This window comes from Leucoraja erinacea, chromosome 8 (assembly GCF_028641065.1).
Source record: "Leucoraja erinacea ecotype New England chromosome 8, Leri_hhj_1, whole genome shotgun sequence".
Taxonomy (NCBI): domain Eukaryota; kingdom Metazoa; phylum Chordata; class Chondrichthyes; order Rajiformes; family Rajidae; genus Leucoraja; species Leucoraja erinaceus.
In genome coordinates this window covers 75,434,265-75,450,935 of record NC_073384.1, presented here as the reverse complement: position 1 = coordinate 75,450,935, position 16,671 = coordinate 75,434,265, and the positions used below count along the sequence as shown (strand labels likewise).

The 16,671-nt window shown below is 43.3% G+C and overlaps 1 protein-coding gene across 2 annotated transcripts in view; it reads left to right on the top strand.

Annotated features, from left to right (window-relative positions):
• Window positions 1-16,671, top strand: part of rps6ka2 (ribosomal protein S6 kinase, polypeptide 2) — a 188,916-nt gene that overhangs the window by 104,391 nt on the left and 67,854 nt on the right. For both annotated transcript variants that reach the window (XM_055640002.1, XM_055640001.1), the window contains exon 9: window positions 15,123-15,193. In XM_055640002.1, the coding sequence (XP_055495977.1) occupies window positions 15,123-15,193 (71 nt within the window). The remainder of the gene's footprint in view (window positions 1-15,122; window positions 15,194-16,671) is intronic.

The window sequence follows — 16,671 nt, the reverse complement described above, 5'->3', positions numbered from 1 at the left end:
ACATTATGTGGTTACGGATTGATAATGACTAATTGTGGTGGCCTTATATCACAATATGGGGAGCCTACTAATCATTATTTTGCAACACATTGGGTCAAAACAAATCTGGCAATGGGGTGTCAAAAGACATTTTAACTATCAGCTGCCTATGTCCTAGGAAGCTAGAACACAGTGGGAGACACCATGTCACGGGGAAAAATTTATGATTACATTGAATAAATGTCAAACCCAAAATATCTGCTAAAGTTATTAAGCAGTTTGAAAGCCAGATATCAATTTGGTTGCACAAGACGGAATCACCAGTAACCTATGTATGTGGACTTAGGAACCAGATTAGGAGGCAGCAGCGATAGATAGATCCTACACGCTGGAAGGGGGAATTTCTGCTCCTTGCCTTCCTCCCTTCTGCCTCATCAGATGGGCACTTCACAATACAGATGGGATCTGTCTCCGAGATATTGAACGTGCCCGACCGGCCTACACAGCCATGGTTCCCCCCAGTTCATCACGACACAGTGGGTGAGTCACCTATGGATTTCCCTAGTGGACCATGGTTGCTGACTCAACCCAGTATCAGGCACAAGCACACCCATGCCAGGGAAACATTCAAACTCCTGGGTACAGGTTTTTGAATAGACCTTACCAGGGACTGGGATTATCCAAAGGAACCATTACCACCATGTCGGCATCCCTGCGAACAGTCACTAAAAGCTAACATGGGTAAAATACTGCCACGACGCAGGGACAACATACATACGAACTATTCAACCACTGACGTATTGGAATTCCTGGAACATCTACACCATGACTAAAAGGTGGAGTTACAGTGCCGTAAATACAGCATGGAGCGCCTATCTGCTTATCTAAAACAGCAGTTGTCAGCAGAGCATGGGATCCCATCCACTGAAGGTAAACTTATGAAGGGCAACTATAATATAAGCCCCAAACACCCAGGTATATACCCATGTATGGGATATTGGTGTGATATTGACATATCTCAGAGAATGGCACCAGCCAGATCCCTCAGCTTGCTTAATCTATTATTTAAAAAACGCTCAGGCTTGTGGCTCTCGTACACGCTCAAGATTCCAGTCACTCCATAAACTATAGACTGGATAACATGGTGATTACCCCAGACGCATCACGTTCATATTTAGGTCTGGTAAAATCTAACTCGCAGGTATATGGGTTAGGCGAGATTATGAGTTCGGCACGAACTAGTAGGGTCGAGATCGCCTGTGTTTTCCGTGCTGTAGTCGTTATATGGCTATATGGACCAGGAACGCCCAATTCACTGGTGGGATTCATGGCCTACCCACCAGAGTCCAGGTTGAGTGTGGTGACCCATCTACTACTATATATAGACACAACCCACAATCTTAGAGGGAGATGAAAGCCTATGGGTCAACCACAGTAAACCCAAGACGGGGTATGAGCCAAACCACTCCAAGGTGGCTCAAACAGGTACTGAAAGCTGCCGGAATAGATAATAATACATTTAATCCCATTCCACTAGGGCAGCATTGGTATCAGCGGCTGAACGAATGGACATCCCGGTTGACCACATTTTCAATACAGCAGAATGGTCAAGGGAACGGCGTTCAGAACATTTTTTATTATAAACCGTTGATAAACCTGATTTAATTGCAGGAGCATATTACAAACTGCAATTTTAGTTTAAGCTCAGAGACACCCTTTTATGTTGTTATTGTTAACAAATAATTTTAAGTTTCTTTTGTAAGCAGATCTACTGCTTGATTACGATAAAACTTCCTCCCTCATAAACTTAGACTGTGAGTGAAATAAAAACTGTTACACGGTTTGAAATCACAGACCTTTGAAGTCTTCACGGAATCACTCACGTGACTCCGAAGTAAAATAGTGAGATTAAACGAGTACTTACCAGTATGAAGTTTGATCTGTATTTTATGAGGAGTTACGGTGAGGGATTAAGTGCCCACCGCTCCCACCCTCATTATATAGATCAAACTAATAAACTGATGTCTCGTGATCTTTACTATCTTACTTTCAAATATTGTGTTATTCTGTGATTTCACACCGCTGCTTCGAAGTATGCCGCATGCGCAGTAGAGCTGGGTTCTTCACGTAATACCTCACCGTAACTCCTCATAAAATACAGATCAAACTTCATACTGGTAAGTACTCGTTTAATCTTACTGTTCTTTGCTACACAAGGCTATGGAGGCCAATTAAATGTATATTTTTAAAGCAGAGATAGATAGATCCTTGATTAGTATGGGTATCAGAGGTTATGGGGAGAAAGGCAGGGAAATTGGGTTAGGTGGAAAGAAATTGATCAGCTATGATTGAATGGCTTGGGAGTAGACTTGATGGGGCGAATGGCCTAATTCGGCTCCGATCTCTTATGAACCTATGAAAACCCAACCACAGAAAGTGACAGAAGTCTAGCTCACCTCTCCAGGACAAGGGGTTCACAGCTTACGGATAAGGGGGGGAAATCCTTTAAAACCGAGATGAGAAAGAACTTTTTTCACACAGAGAGTGGTGAATCTCTGGAACTCTCTGCCCACAGAGGGTAGTCGAGGCCAGTCCATTGGCTGGCAATCTTTGGCCCCTTTCGGCCATGGCTGACCATGGGTGTCTCCAGGGTGCTATTCCCTATATGGAGGACGCCTGTGTGTGACTTTGTTTAACGTGGGGAGACTGGTGCACAGACAGCCACCCCACGGTCCTTGACAGATCTGGGTCAGGATCCAGTGGCATGGAGTCCAAGACGACCGGAGACCCTTTTCTGCTGCAGCCTTCATCCGCCTTCCCAGCCGTTGTGACGCTCCACTAAGGTCAGCCATCGTCCTCCGCCTGTTCCACCGTTGAGGTCTTGGTTGGATTGCTCTTTGTCAGAAACCTCCCCCTCGACCTTACCGCCATGGGTGGCCCTACCAGGAGCATAGCTCCAGACGGCATCTCTCTCAGGATCTCAGGTCCACACAAGCTTCTCCACCATGACAAGGTGACAATCCATGGAGAATGGCTGACAATGAAGTGGTGATAATGTCCCTACTGACATTTTAGTGTATAGCTTGTCACTTCGCAGTCTTACTACTAGTGGGCATGTATTATTTGACCATCAAGGCCCGGCAGTTGTCACAGCATCAGAAATATCACTGGGGAAACGCAAAGCTCTTCATTTTACCTCTGTACCTTATATGAACGGAAAGGCCTACTTTCAATATCTTTTCAATTAGTATAAAATACCAAATGTATCATGCATCACAGTGGTGCCATAATTGCAGTGCAGTCGAGAGTACTCGCGTTATTTGGAACAACAGAAACTCTCCTGAAATGAAATCTAGCAAGCCAGGGCTTAACTTAGAACGCCACCTTAAGTCAGAGGCTGAAGCACCTATTTGACATATCATGAAATGTCTGCAAGTCATCACTGTCAAAAACCAGTGTGAATATCCACCGTTCTGTAAATATTCTATTTTTAACCTGGCTCCACATGTCTTTAAATTCTCATTAAAATCTCTACAGAAATGCATGTTTTCTGGTGATTCGCATGTATCGTTATTTAATTTGTATTGTATTAGATAGGATATATTTAGAACGTGAACTTTAATTTCTTTTAAAATACGTGCGATATACTCATAGGGTGGGAGTCTGCATTCCAATGTTTGTGCTTCAAAGCTTGTGCATTGGAAGACATGCTATTTACTGCCTACTCACCAAGCTTATATCTAATAGAGTCCTGAACAGTCAGGAATCAGCACCACTCAATTTAATCTGACATGCACTTGGCAGTAGAGATATTACACAGCATGAGAGCAATTGACAGCACCTGCAATCTCATTTTCATGGTTCATTGCTCATAGCTATGTATAGAAAGGGCAACATGAGAGGCTGGCATTTAATGAATGGCAGTAAGAGGGCAGGAATATATCATTGTCATTATTGTTTGTAACTACCCAGTTATGTTACCTTACTCAGTGTTGTTAGATTTGGCAGATTGAATAGATTGAAATTTAATCAATGTTAAGGGATTTTTCAGAAAGGGAACAAAAAAACCTAACCTTGGACAGGATAGAATAAATTATTATAGAAGTGAAGAGAAAATATTCCTTTTGAACAAGTATTCTCCACATATCTTTGAACATTGCAAGATTTTATGAGCAGCACATTGGTGCAGCGGTAGAGTTGCTGCCATACAGCACTAGATCCCCGGGTTTGATGCTGACTACGGGCACTGTCTGTACTGAGTTTGTACGTTCTCCCTGTGACCACGTGGGTTTTCTCCGAGATTTTTAGTTTCCTCCCACCCTCCAAAGACGTACAGGTTTGTAGGTTAATTGGCTTGGTATGAATGTAAATTGTCTCTAGTGTGTGTAGGATAGTGTTAATGTGCGGGGATCGCTGGTGGGTGCGGACTCGGTGGGCCGAAGGGCCTGTTTCAGCGCTGTACCTCTAAACTAAACTAAACTAAAGTTAGCAAATACCACTAGATGACCATGTAACCATATAACATATAACATATAACAATTACAGCACGGAAACAGGCCATCTCGGCCCTACAAGTCCATGCCGAACAACTTTTTTACCCTTAGTCCCACCTGCCTGCACTCATACCATAACCCTCCATTCCCTTCTCATCCATATGCCTATCCAATTTATTTTTAAATTATGCCAACGAACCTGCCGCCACCACTTCCACTGGAAGCTCATTCCACACCGCTACCACTCTCTGAGTAAAGAGGTTCCCCCTCATGTTACCCCTAAACTTCTGTCCCTTAATTCTGAAGTCATGTCCTCTTGTTTGAATCTTCCCTATTCTCAAAGGGAAAAGCTTGTCCACATCAACTCTGTCTATCCCTCTCATCATTTTAAAGACCTCTATCAAGTCCCCCCCTTAACCTTCTGCGCTCCAGAGAATAAAGACCTAACTTATTCAACATGTGTAGTGGCATATTCTTTGTCATTTCCAGGATATATCTATTATCATTCAAAAATTGTTAAAGGTCATCTGTTCCATATTGCCAAATTATTTTTGATTCCACTTAACTATGAATGAATAAGTGGGCAAGATATAACCACTTTCATACTGATTAATTTTCTTCTTTCAAGCCAACAGACCTTGATCCAAGAATAAAATGTTCTTGGCAAGCGAAGGTGAAGAGTGGAGTGGAGTGGGTATATTTTAGTTGTTAATTTTGCAAATTATTTCAGAGTTATTTTCACACTCAGCTGATTTAATCTGTTCCCAAATGTTACACAGGGAAAACCGAAGTGTAATTTTTTCAAGGGGTCAATTTGATGTTCTTACCTTATCTCAGAGATATAACCATATAATATAACAATTACAGCACGGAAACAGGCCATCTCGGTCCGTGCAGAACACTGATTCTCCCATAGTCCCATTGCAGTGCAGGAACAGGCCCTTCGCTCCACCGAGTCCGCACCGACCAGCGATCCCGGCACAATAACACTATCCTACGCAGACGACAAGTTGCACTTATACCAAATCAATTAACCTACAAACCTGTACGTCTTTGTAATGTGGGAGGAAACTTGAGATCTCGGAGAAAACCCACGCAGGTCACGGGGAGAACGTACAAACTCTGTACCGACAGCACCCGTAGTCGAGATGGACCTGGGTCTCTGACATTGCAAGCGCTGTAAGGCAGCAACTCTACCGCTGCACCACAATACCACCTTATGTTATGATTTTGAAATGTAAACTTTGAAACCTGAACAATAGCTAATTATACAACACTACAAAGCTCATTTTAGAGATAGAGAACTTTAGACTGGGGCTTCAAATTATCAGCCACCCAGTCCGACAAGGGAAACTGTTGAACATAAAAGAAGAGAAACTGCAAAACTTTGTGACAGCTGCAGAAACATGGAGAGTGGGGGATGTTTCGGAAGCGCATGCCTTATTTTTGTGTTCTTAAAGAAGGTGTTCAGTTCTGGGCACCATGTTATAAGAAAGATGTTGTCAAGCTGGAAAGGGTACATTGATTGTTCACGAGGATGTTGCCAGGACTCGAGGGGCTTGAGCTACAGGGAGAGTTTGAGTAGGCTAGGACTTTATTCCTTGGAGCGCAGGAGGATGAGGAGTAATCTAATAGAGGTGTAGATCGGGTAGATGCACAGTCTCTTGCCCAGAGTAGGGGCATCGAGGACCAGAGGACATAGGTTCAAGGTGAAGGGAAAAAGATTTAATAGGAATCTGAGAGGTAACATTTTCACACAAAGGGTGGTGGGTGTGTGGAACGAGCTGCCAGAGGAGGTAGTTGAGGCAGGGACTATCCCAACATTTAAGAAACATTTAGACGGATACATGGATAGGACAGATTTGGAGGGAAATGGACCAAATGCGGGCAGGTGGGACTGGGACATGGTGGCCGTTGTGGGCATGTTCGGCCAAAGGGCCTGTTTCCACACTGCATGACTCTAATAAATGTAATCTAAGTTTGAATGCAGAGAATATGTTCTTTTCAGATGGTTGGTCACTTGTGTGATCATTTTACATTAGTAAAAACAATCCTTTTCATTTCCTGTATAGTTGTTTTAGATTTGCCACTTTGCACCTCGTTGCCCAAGAGATATGGTGCACACTTACAATACTTGGAGCACTGGTCCTGCCAGCTTACAATTGCTTGAATCATGTAAGGTCATGTACATGAACAAGCATCTGGGGGAGCGGTGTGTGGATTTTCCAGTTGCTATGGAGCTGTAGGCATCTGCTGCCGTGTGGAAACCTGGCTCCCAGCCACATTTCCGACATGTGCTGTTTAGGTTACGAATAGTTCTTAGGAAAAAAAGGCACAAAGTTTAATTTTATTTATATTATTGTCCTGTGTACTGAGGTACAGTGAAATGCTTTTGTTCCGTGCTATCCAGTCAGCAGAAAGACAATACATGATTACAATCGATCTACTGTTTTTACAGTGTGTAGATACATGATAAGGGAATAACGTGTCATGCAAGGTAATCTGAGGGTAAATAGTAGTTCAGCACTGCTCTTTGGTTGTTGTAGAATGGTTCAGTTGCCTGATAACAGCTGGGATGAAACTGTCCCTGAATCTGGAGGTGTGCGTTTTTACACTTCTATACCTTTTGCCAGAAATGGGAGTGGCCCGGTTGGGACTCATCCTTGATTATGCTGCTGGCCTTGCCGAGGCAGCGTGAGGTATAAATGGAGTCAAGGGAAGGGAGGTTGGTTTGTGTGATGGTCTGGGCTGCGTTCATAATTTGCTGCAATTTCTTGCGGTCTTGGATGGAGCTGTTCCCAAACCAAGCTGCGATGCATCCTGATAAAATGCTTTCTCTGGTGTATCTGTAGAAGTTGGAGTTACTCAGCAGGTCAGACAGTATCACACCGTGCAACATCACAGTGAGGTTGAACAGGCTAGGACTTTATTCCTTGGAGCACAGGAGGTTGAGGGGAGGTTATAAAATCATGAGGGGTGATGAAGGACTTCGTAGGTGACGTTTCAGGTTAGGACCTTTCTTCAGACTGATTGTCAGGGGGGAAAGAAAGCTGGGAGAGAGGAGGGATAGGACAAGGGATATGAGGGATAGGATTGATAGGACCTGTCTGGCAGGTGATAGATATTTCGCTTGGGCAACTTTCAACCCAGTGGTATGAGTATTGATTTCTCCAACTTCAAGTAACCTCTGCATTCCGAGTCATAACCTCCGGGTCATAGAGCCATTGCGTTATGGAACCAGGCCCTTTGGCCCAGTTTGCCTTAGCCGACAGATACCAATCCATGTTAATCACACCTACCCATATTTGGCCATATCCCTCTAAACCTTTCCCATCCATATACCTGTCCAAGTGCCTTTTAAATGTTGTTATAGTACTTGCCTCAGCTACCACCTCTGGCAGCTTGCCTTAAACCTTCTTCAAGCCCAAAGCTGAGCTGCCAGGATCAGCCTGAGACTGCCAATGCCTCCTCCCAAGGCCATGGTGAATGGCTGGGAAAAGCTTGCAATCGCCATGCTCTCTCCCCCCCCCTCTCCCCACTTTGAGACTAGGACTGAGCTGCCGGGACAACTCCTGATGACAAGGGACAGTGCCCCCATGTCTTTCTTGTCACTGTAAACAAAACATATCATGTGAGTTCACCCTACTGCAAATGCCATTGTGGTCACTATTGCACCTGGCATCATAACCAATGCCACATTATCTTGAATTGTTAATAACTTTGTTTTGTAACTAACGTAACTAACTTTCCTCATTTGTTAGACAGAAAATGCTGGAGTAACTCAGCGGGACAGGCAGCATCTCTGGATAGAAGGAATGGGTGATGTTTCGGGTCGAGACCCTTCTTCAGACTCGTCATTTCCTCAGATGCTGCCTGACTTTCCGAGTATTTCCAGCATTTTATGTTTTTGTTTCAGAAATCCAGCTTCTGTCTTTTAAAATATGTTGATTTACCTTGTGCATGCTACCTGAGCAAAATTGATTGAATAGAGAAAGAATATGGAATAGGGAAGCAGCTTTTCCTTCCCATTGAAGTTTACATGAGGCAGGTAGAGGAAACAGCAGACAATAATTTTAAGCTGGGCTGCAGAAAGGAAATGTATACTATGATATAGTTGGGATCACGGACACATGGCTCCAGGGTGACCAAGGCTGGGAGCTGAACATCCAGGGATATTCAATATTCAGGAGAGATAGACAGAAAGGGAAAGCAGGTGGGGTAGCGTTGCTGGTTAGAGAGGAGATTAACGCAATAGAAAGGAAGGACATTAGCTTTGAGGATGTGGAATTGATATGGGTAGAGCTGCGAAACACTAAGGGGCAGAAAACGCTAGTGGGAGTTGTGTACTGTCCACCTAACAGTAGTAGTGGAGTTGGGGATGGCATCAAACAGGAAATTAGAAATGCGTGCAACAAAGGTTAAACAGTTATAATGGGTGACTTCAATCTACATATAGATTGGGTGAATCAAATTGGCAGGGGTGCTGAGGAAGACGATTTTTTGGAATGTATGCGGGATAGTTTTCTAAACCAACATGTAGAGGAACCAACGAGAGAGCAGGCTATTCTAGACTGGGTATTGAGTAATGAGGAAGGGTTAGTTAGCAGTCTTGTTGTGCGTGGCCCCTTGGGCAAGAGTGACCATAATATGGTTGAGTTCTTCATTAGGATGGAGAGTGACATTGTTAATTCAGAAAAACAAGGGTTCTGAACTTAAAGAAAGGTAACTTTGAGGGTATGAGACGTGAATTGGCCTAGATAGACTGGCGATTGATTCTTAATGGGTTGACGGTGGATATGCAATGGAAGGAATTTAAAAACTGCATGGATGAACTACAACAATTGTTCATCCCAGTTTGGCAAAAGAATAAATCAGGGAAGGTAGTACATCCGTGGATAACAAGGGAAATCAGGGATAGTATCAAAACAAAAGATGAAGCGTACAAATTAGCCAGAAAAAGCAGCCTACCAGAGGAATTGGGAGAAATTCAGACACCAGCAGAGGAGGAAAAAGGGCTTAATTAGGAAAGGGAAAATAGATTATGAAAGAAAACTGGCAGGGAACATAAAAACTGACTGCAGAAGCTTTTATAGATATGTGAAGAGAAAAAAATTAGTTAAAACAAATGTAGGTCCCTTGCAGTCAGAAACAGGTGAATTGATCATGGGGAACAAGGACATAGCAGACCAATTGAATAACTACTTTGGTTCTGTCTTCACTAAGGAAGAATAAATAATCTGCCGGAAATAGCAGGGGACCGGGGGTCAAATGAGATGGAGGAACTGAGTGAAATCCAGGTTAGCCGGGAAGTGGTGTTAGGTAAATTGAATGGATTAAAGGCTGATAAATCCCCAGGGCCAGATAGGCTGCATCCCAGAGTACTTAAGGAAGTAGCCCCAGAAATAGTGGATGCATTAGTGATAATTTTTCAAAACTCTTTTGATTCTGGAGTAGTTCCTGAGGATTGGAGGGTAGCTAATGTAACACCACTTTTTAAAAAGGGAGGGAGAGAGAAAACGGGGAATTACAGACTAGTTAGTCTAACGTCGGTAGTGGGGAAATTGCTAGAATCAGTAATTAAAGATGGGATAGCAGCACATTTGGAAAGTGGTGAAATCATTGGACAAAGTCAGCATGGATTTATGAAGGGTAAATCATGTCTGACGAATCTTATAGAATTTTTCGAGGATGTAACTACGAGTGGATAAGGGAGAACCAGTGGATGTGTTATATCTGGACTTTCAGAAGGCTTTCGACAAGGTCCCACATAAGAGATTAGTATACCATATAACCATATAACCATATAACAATTACAGCACGGAAACAGGCCATCTCGACCCTTCTAGTCCGTGCCGAACACGTATTCTCCCCTAGTCCCATATACCTGCGCTCAGACCATAATCCTCCATTCCTTTCTCGTCCATATAACTATCCAATTTATTTTTAAATGATAAAAACGAACCACCTTCACTGGAAGCTCATTCCACACAGCCACCACTGCCTGAGTAAAGAAGTTCCCCCTCATGTTACCCCTAAACTTCTGTCCCTTAATTCTCAAGTCATGTCCTCTTGTTTGCACCTTCCCTCCTCTCAGTGGGGAAGCTTATCCACGTCAACTCTGTCTATCCCTCTCATCATTTTAAAGACCTCTATCAAATCCCCCCTTAACCTTCTGCGCTCCAAAGAATAAAGCCCTAACTTGTTCAACCTTTCTCTGTAACTTAGTTGCTGAAACCCAGGCAACATTCTAGTAAATCTCCTCTGTACTCTCTCTATTTTGTTGACATCCTTCCTATAATTAGGCGACCAAAATTGTACTGCAGAATTGACCTCACCAATGCCTTGTACAATTTTAACATTACATCCCAACTTCTATACTCAATGCTCTGATTTATAAAGGCCAGCACACCAAAAGCTTTCTTTACCACCCTATCTACATGAGATTCCACTTTCAGGGAACTGTGGCACAGTTATTCCCAGATCCCTCTGTCCACCTGCATTCTTCAATTCCCTACCATTTACCATGTACGTCCTATTTTGATTTGTCCTGCCAAGATGTAGCACCTCACTTTTATCAGCATTAAACTCCATCTGCCATCTTTCAGTCCACTTTTCGAACTGGCATAAATCTCTCTGTAGACTTTGAAAATCTACTTCATTATCCACAACCCCTCCTATCTTAGTATCATCTGCATACTTACTAATCCAATTTACCACACCATCATTGATGTACATGACAAACAACAGTGGACCCAACACAGATCCCTGTAGCACCCCACTAGTCACTGGCCTCCAACCTGACAAACAACCATCCACCATTACTCTCTGGCATCTCCCATTCAGCCACTGTTGAGTCCATCTTGCTACTACACCATTAATACCCAACCATTGAACCTCCTTAACCAACCTTCCGTGAGGAACCTTGTCAAAGGCCTTACTGAAGTCCATATAGACAACATCCACTGCTTTACCCTCATCAATTTCCCGAGTAACCTCTTCAAAAAATTCAAGAAGATTAGTCAAACATGACCTTCCAGGCACAAATCCATGTTGACTGTTCCTAATCAGACCCTGTTTATCCAGATGCTCATATATATTATCTCTAAGTATCCTTTCCATTAATTTGCCCACCACTGACGTCAAACTAACAGGTCTATAATTGCTAGGTTTACTCTTGGACCCCTTTTTAAACAATGGAACAACATGCGCAGTACGCCAATCCTCCGGCACTATACAAAACTTAAAGCACACGGTATTGGGGGTTCAGTATTGATGTGGATAGAGAACTGGCTGGCAGACAGGAAGCAAAGAGTAGGAGTAAACGGGTCCTTTTCACAATGGCAGGCAGTGACTAGTGGGGTACCGCAAGGCTCAGTTCTGGGACCTCAGCTATTTACGATATATATTAATTATTTGTATGAGGGAATTGAATGCAACATCTCCAAGTTTGCGGATGACACGAAGCTGGGGGGCAGTGTTAGCTGTGAGGAGGATGCTAGGAGGCTGCAAGGTGACTTGGATAGGCTGGGTGAGTGGGCAAATGCATGGCAGATGCAGTATAATGTGGATGAAGGTGAGGTTATCCACTTTAACCATATAACCATATAACAATTACAGCACGGTGGTGGCAAAAATAGGAAAGTAGATTATTATCTGAATGGTGGCCGATTAGGAAAGGGGGAGATGCAACGAGACCTGGGTGTCATGGTACACCAGTCATTAAAAGTAGCCATGCAGGTGCAGCAGGCAGTGAAGAAGGCGAATGGTATGTTAGCATTCATAGCAAAAGGATTTTAGTATAGGAGCAGGGAGGTTCTACTGCAGTTGTACAGGGTCTTGGTGAGACCACACCTGGAGTATTGCGTACAGTTTTGGTCTCCTAATCTGAGGAAAGACATTCTTGCCATAGAGGGAGTACAGAGAAGGTTCACCAGACTGATTCCTGGGATGTCAGGACTTTCATATGAAGAAAGACTGGATAGACTCAGTTTGTACTCGCTAGAATTTAGAAGATTGAGGGGGGATCTTATAGAAACGTACAAAATTCTTAAGGGGTTGGACAGGGTAGATGCAGGAAGATTGTTCCCGATGTTGGGGAAGTCCAGAACAAGGGATCACAGTTTAAGGATAAGGGGGAAATCTTTTAGGACCGAGATGAGGAAATTTTTTTTCACACAGAGAATGGTGAATCTCTGGAATTCTCTGCCACAGAAGGTAGTTGAGGCCAGTTCATTTGCTATATTTAAGAGGGAGTTAGATGTGGCCCTTGTGGCTAAAGGGATCAGGGGGTATGGAGAGAAGGCAGGTACAGGATACTGAGTTGGATGATCAGCCATGATCATATTGAATGGCGGTGCAGGCTCGAAGGGCCGAATGGCCTACTCCTGCACCTATTTTCTACGTTCTATGTTTCTATGTTTCTATAGGAAGGAACTGCAGCTGCTGGTTTACACCGAAAATAGACACAAAATGCCGGAGTAACTCAGCAGGACAGGCAGTATCTCGGGATAGAAGGAATGGGCGATGTTTCGGGTGAGACTGAGAGTCAGGGGAGAGGGTGACTAGAGATATGTGGAAGGGTAATATGTGAAAAATGACAGATCAAAGCAGATGATGATCATGCAAATGTAGAATGGATTATTGTTGGCTGAGGGGAAGGTGACAATGAGGCAAACAATCAGCAAAATTAATCAGGAGGACAGTGGAACTGGTCAGAGAATTAGGGTGGGGGAGGGATGGAGAGAGAGTGAAAGCAAGGTTTACATGAAGTTAGAGAAGTCCATGTTCATACCAGCTGCCCAAGCAAAATATGAGGTACTGTTCCTCCAAGATGTGTCGGGCCTCATTCTGAAATGCAAATTGGGACTGTCGGTACCACAAGCCCATTTGATCACTGACTCCACAGAGGACCATGCATGAAATTTCTCATCCACCGTGGCGACCCATATCTCTCTGTGGATAGCTGACCAACTCTTAAGACCTGTAATGAGTTGTGACTAATGAAAGGACATGGTCTTAATTCATGCAACTGGCTGATATCTTGTTCTAAATACTTCAGTTATCAATGGCTTCTGGTTGTCAGTATAAATTACTTATGAACCAGTACAGGGGAATGCAGTCTGTCAACACCATATCCATTGAACATGTTGACTAAAGTAATTATAGGGTCTGTTCACCTTTTATGTTTGACATTGTCACATTTGATCAGCATGCAGTGAGCACAAACAGAAGATAATTTAAGGAAGGCACCACAATCAAGCATTTCATATTGCATTATAATGGCTTTGCCATTACATCCAGTCCTATTAAATAACTTGGAAAAAGATCCCTAAAGTAACTCCAAAATGAAACAAGAATAATCAAATTGTAACAACGTTTAGTTTAGTTGAAAGATACAGCGTGGATACAGGCCCTTCGGCCCACCGAGTCTGCACCGACTAGCGATTCCCGCACATTAACACTATCCTACACACACACTAGGTATAATCTTATACCTAGCCAATTAACCTACAAATCTGTACGTCTTTGGAGTGTGGGAGGAAACCGGAGCATTCGGAGAAAACCCACGCGGTCACAGGGAGAACGTACAAACTCTGTGCAGACAATACCCATAGTCGGGATCGAACCCGTGTCTCCGGCGCTGCAAACGCTGCAAGGCCGTAACGCTGAGTTAGTTACTCCAGCATTTCGTGTCTGTCTTCAAACTAAAGGGCACTGGTCCACACCTAGATTGGTGGCCAAAAAGCCAAACCATCGGTAATTTAAGACCTGAACACTAATATTTTTTCATGATTTTCATACAGTTTGATTGAAAGGATAACTGTTTGTTAGTATTATTCATAACTTTACCCAATTGTTGAAACAAGGATGCTGGTTTACAAACAAAATAGACACAAATTGTTTAGTTATGTTTAGTTTAGAGATACAACATGGAAATAGGCCCTTCGGTCAATTTTATCCGCACCGATCAATGATCACCTGTACACCAGTTCTATTCTACACACTGGGAACAATTTGCAGAAGCCAATTAACCTACAAAAATGCACATCTTTGGAATGTAGGAGGAAAACGGAGCATCCGGAAAAAACCCGGATACTCCACGGGGAGAATGTACAAACTCTGTACAGACAGCACCCATAATCAGGATTGAACCTGAGTCCCTGGCACTCTAAGGCAGCTACTGCACCATTCTACCACCCATGCTGGAGTAACTCAGCAGGTCAGGCAGCATCTTTGGAGAACAAGGATAAGTCAAGTCAAGTCAACTTTATTTGTCGCATACACATACAAGGTGTACAGCAAAATGAAAGTGGCAATGCCTGCGGGATTGTGCAAAACAACAGAACAGAACAGAACATGGTTCTGTTAGATGTTTGACCCACTGAATTACTTCAGCACTTTGTCATTTTTTACATCCATTTTTAATGCATTAGGAGGCAAAGAAGGAGGAAGACAGACAGAGATACATACATTTAAAAGTACAAACTAGACTGAATATGACAATCGAACAGGATATGTTGTTCGGTAGAGGTCTTCACATTGTCAATGACTGGGCACTTTTTTTGAATGACCAAGTAAAATATGGTGATCATGCAGGCATATGAGCTTGGGTGATGTCGTTAACATATTTATTTTATTTTTATTGCCTAGTTTGAAATGTTGACGGGGTCATTGCCTTTCCAAGGCAAGGACAGAAAGGAAACCATGGCATTGATCCTCAAGTAAGTTATTCTTGTAAAACCGTAAGATTTATCACCGCTTAATAAAACTAAACGCCAGTGCATTTTGCAACAGAACTTCTGATGCTTGGAGATAAAGGACAATCTTCAATAATTCACCAATTACACGATATTATAGCTGAACTAAACATTCCATTTTCCTTGCTGATGTATAATGAGAAGCAATGGTACTTTTAACCAAGTTGTCGTACGAGTGTAGTAATCCAGGTACATTATGGGGCTGTGTCACATGGTTTGCATTCCCTTGCCACTGAATGTACATATGTATGTACGAAAACCTGCTCATCCACTTAATCAGTCACAGAGTGATACAGTGTGGACACCGGCCCTTCGGCCCAACTTGCCCTCAATGGCCAACATGTCCCAGCTACACTGCCTGCATATCCCTCTAAACCTGTCCAATCCATGTACCTGTCCAACTGTTTCTTAAACGTTGGGATAGTCCCTGCATCAACTACCTCCTCTGGCAGCTTGTTCCATACACCCACTACCCTGTGTATGAAAAAATTACCCCTCAGATTCCTACTCTTTTCCCTTTTATCTTAAACCTATGTCCTCTGGTCCTCGATTCACCTACTCTGGGCAAGAGATTCTGTGCATCCACTCGATCTATTCCTCTCAAGATTTTGTACACCGCTATAAGATCACCCCTCATCCTTCTGCGCTCCAAGGAATAGAGGCCCAGCCTACTCAACCTCTCCCTATAGCTCAGGCCCTTGAGTCCTAGCACCGTCCTTGTAAATCTTCTCGGTACCCTTTCCAGCTTGACAACATAGAAACATAGAAATATAGAAATTAGGTGCAGGAGTAGGCCATTCGGCCCTTCGAGCCTGCACCGCCATTCAATATGATCATGGCTGATCATCCAACTCAGTATCCCGTACCTGCCTTCTCTACATACCCTCTGATCCCCTCCATACCCTCTGATCCCCTTAGGGCCACATCTATCTCCCTCTTAAATATAGCCAATGAACTGGCATCAACTACCCTCTGTGGCAGAGAGTTCCAGAGATTCACCACTCTCTGTGTGAAAAAAGTTCTCCTCATCTCGGTTTTAAAGGATTTCCCCCTTATCCTTAAGCTGTGACCCCTTGTCCTGGACTTCCCCAACATCAGGAACAATCTTCCTGCATCTAGCCTGCCCAACCCCTTAAGAATTTTGTAAGTTTCTATAAGATCCCCTCTCAATCTCCTAAATTCTAAATTCTAAACATCTTTCCTATAACACGTTGCCCAACTACTCAATACCAATATCACTTCACATGTAAGAGAGATGTGTGCATGGCATCTTTTCTGCTTAACTTTTTGCACCAAGCAGTGCCCTGCACAACTTGGGGAGATCATTTGCTTTGATGCCAACAGTTATATCTGGATGTACTTGATATTTCCTGGGAAATCAAATATCTGGTTTTCCCAATGGTTTAAACCAGCCTTCTCTGCATGTTTCCTTGCTCACAGGG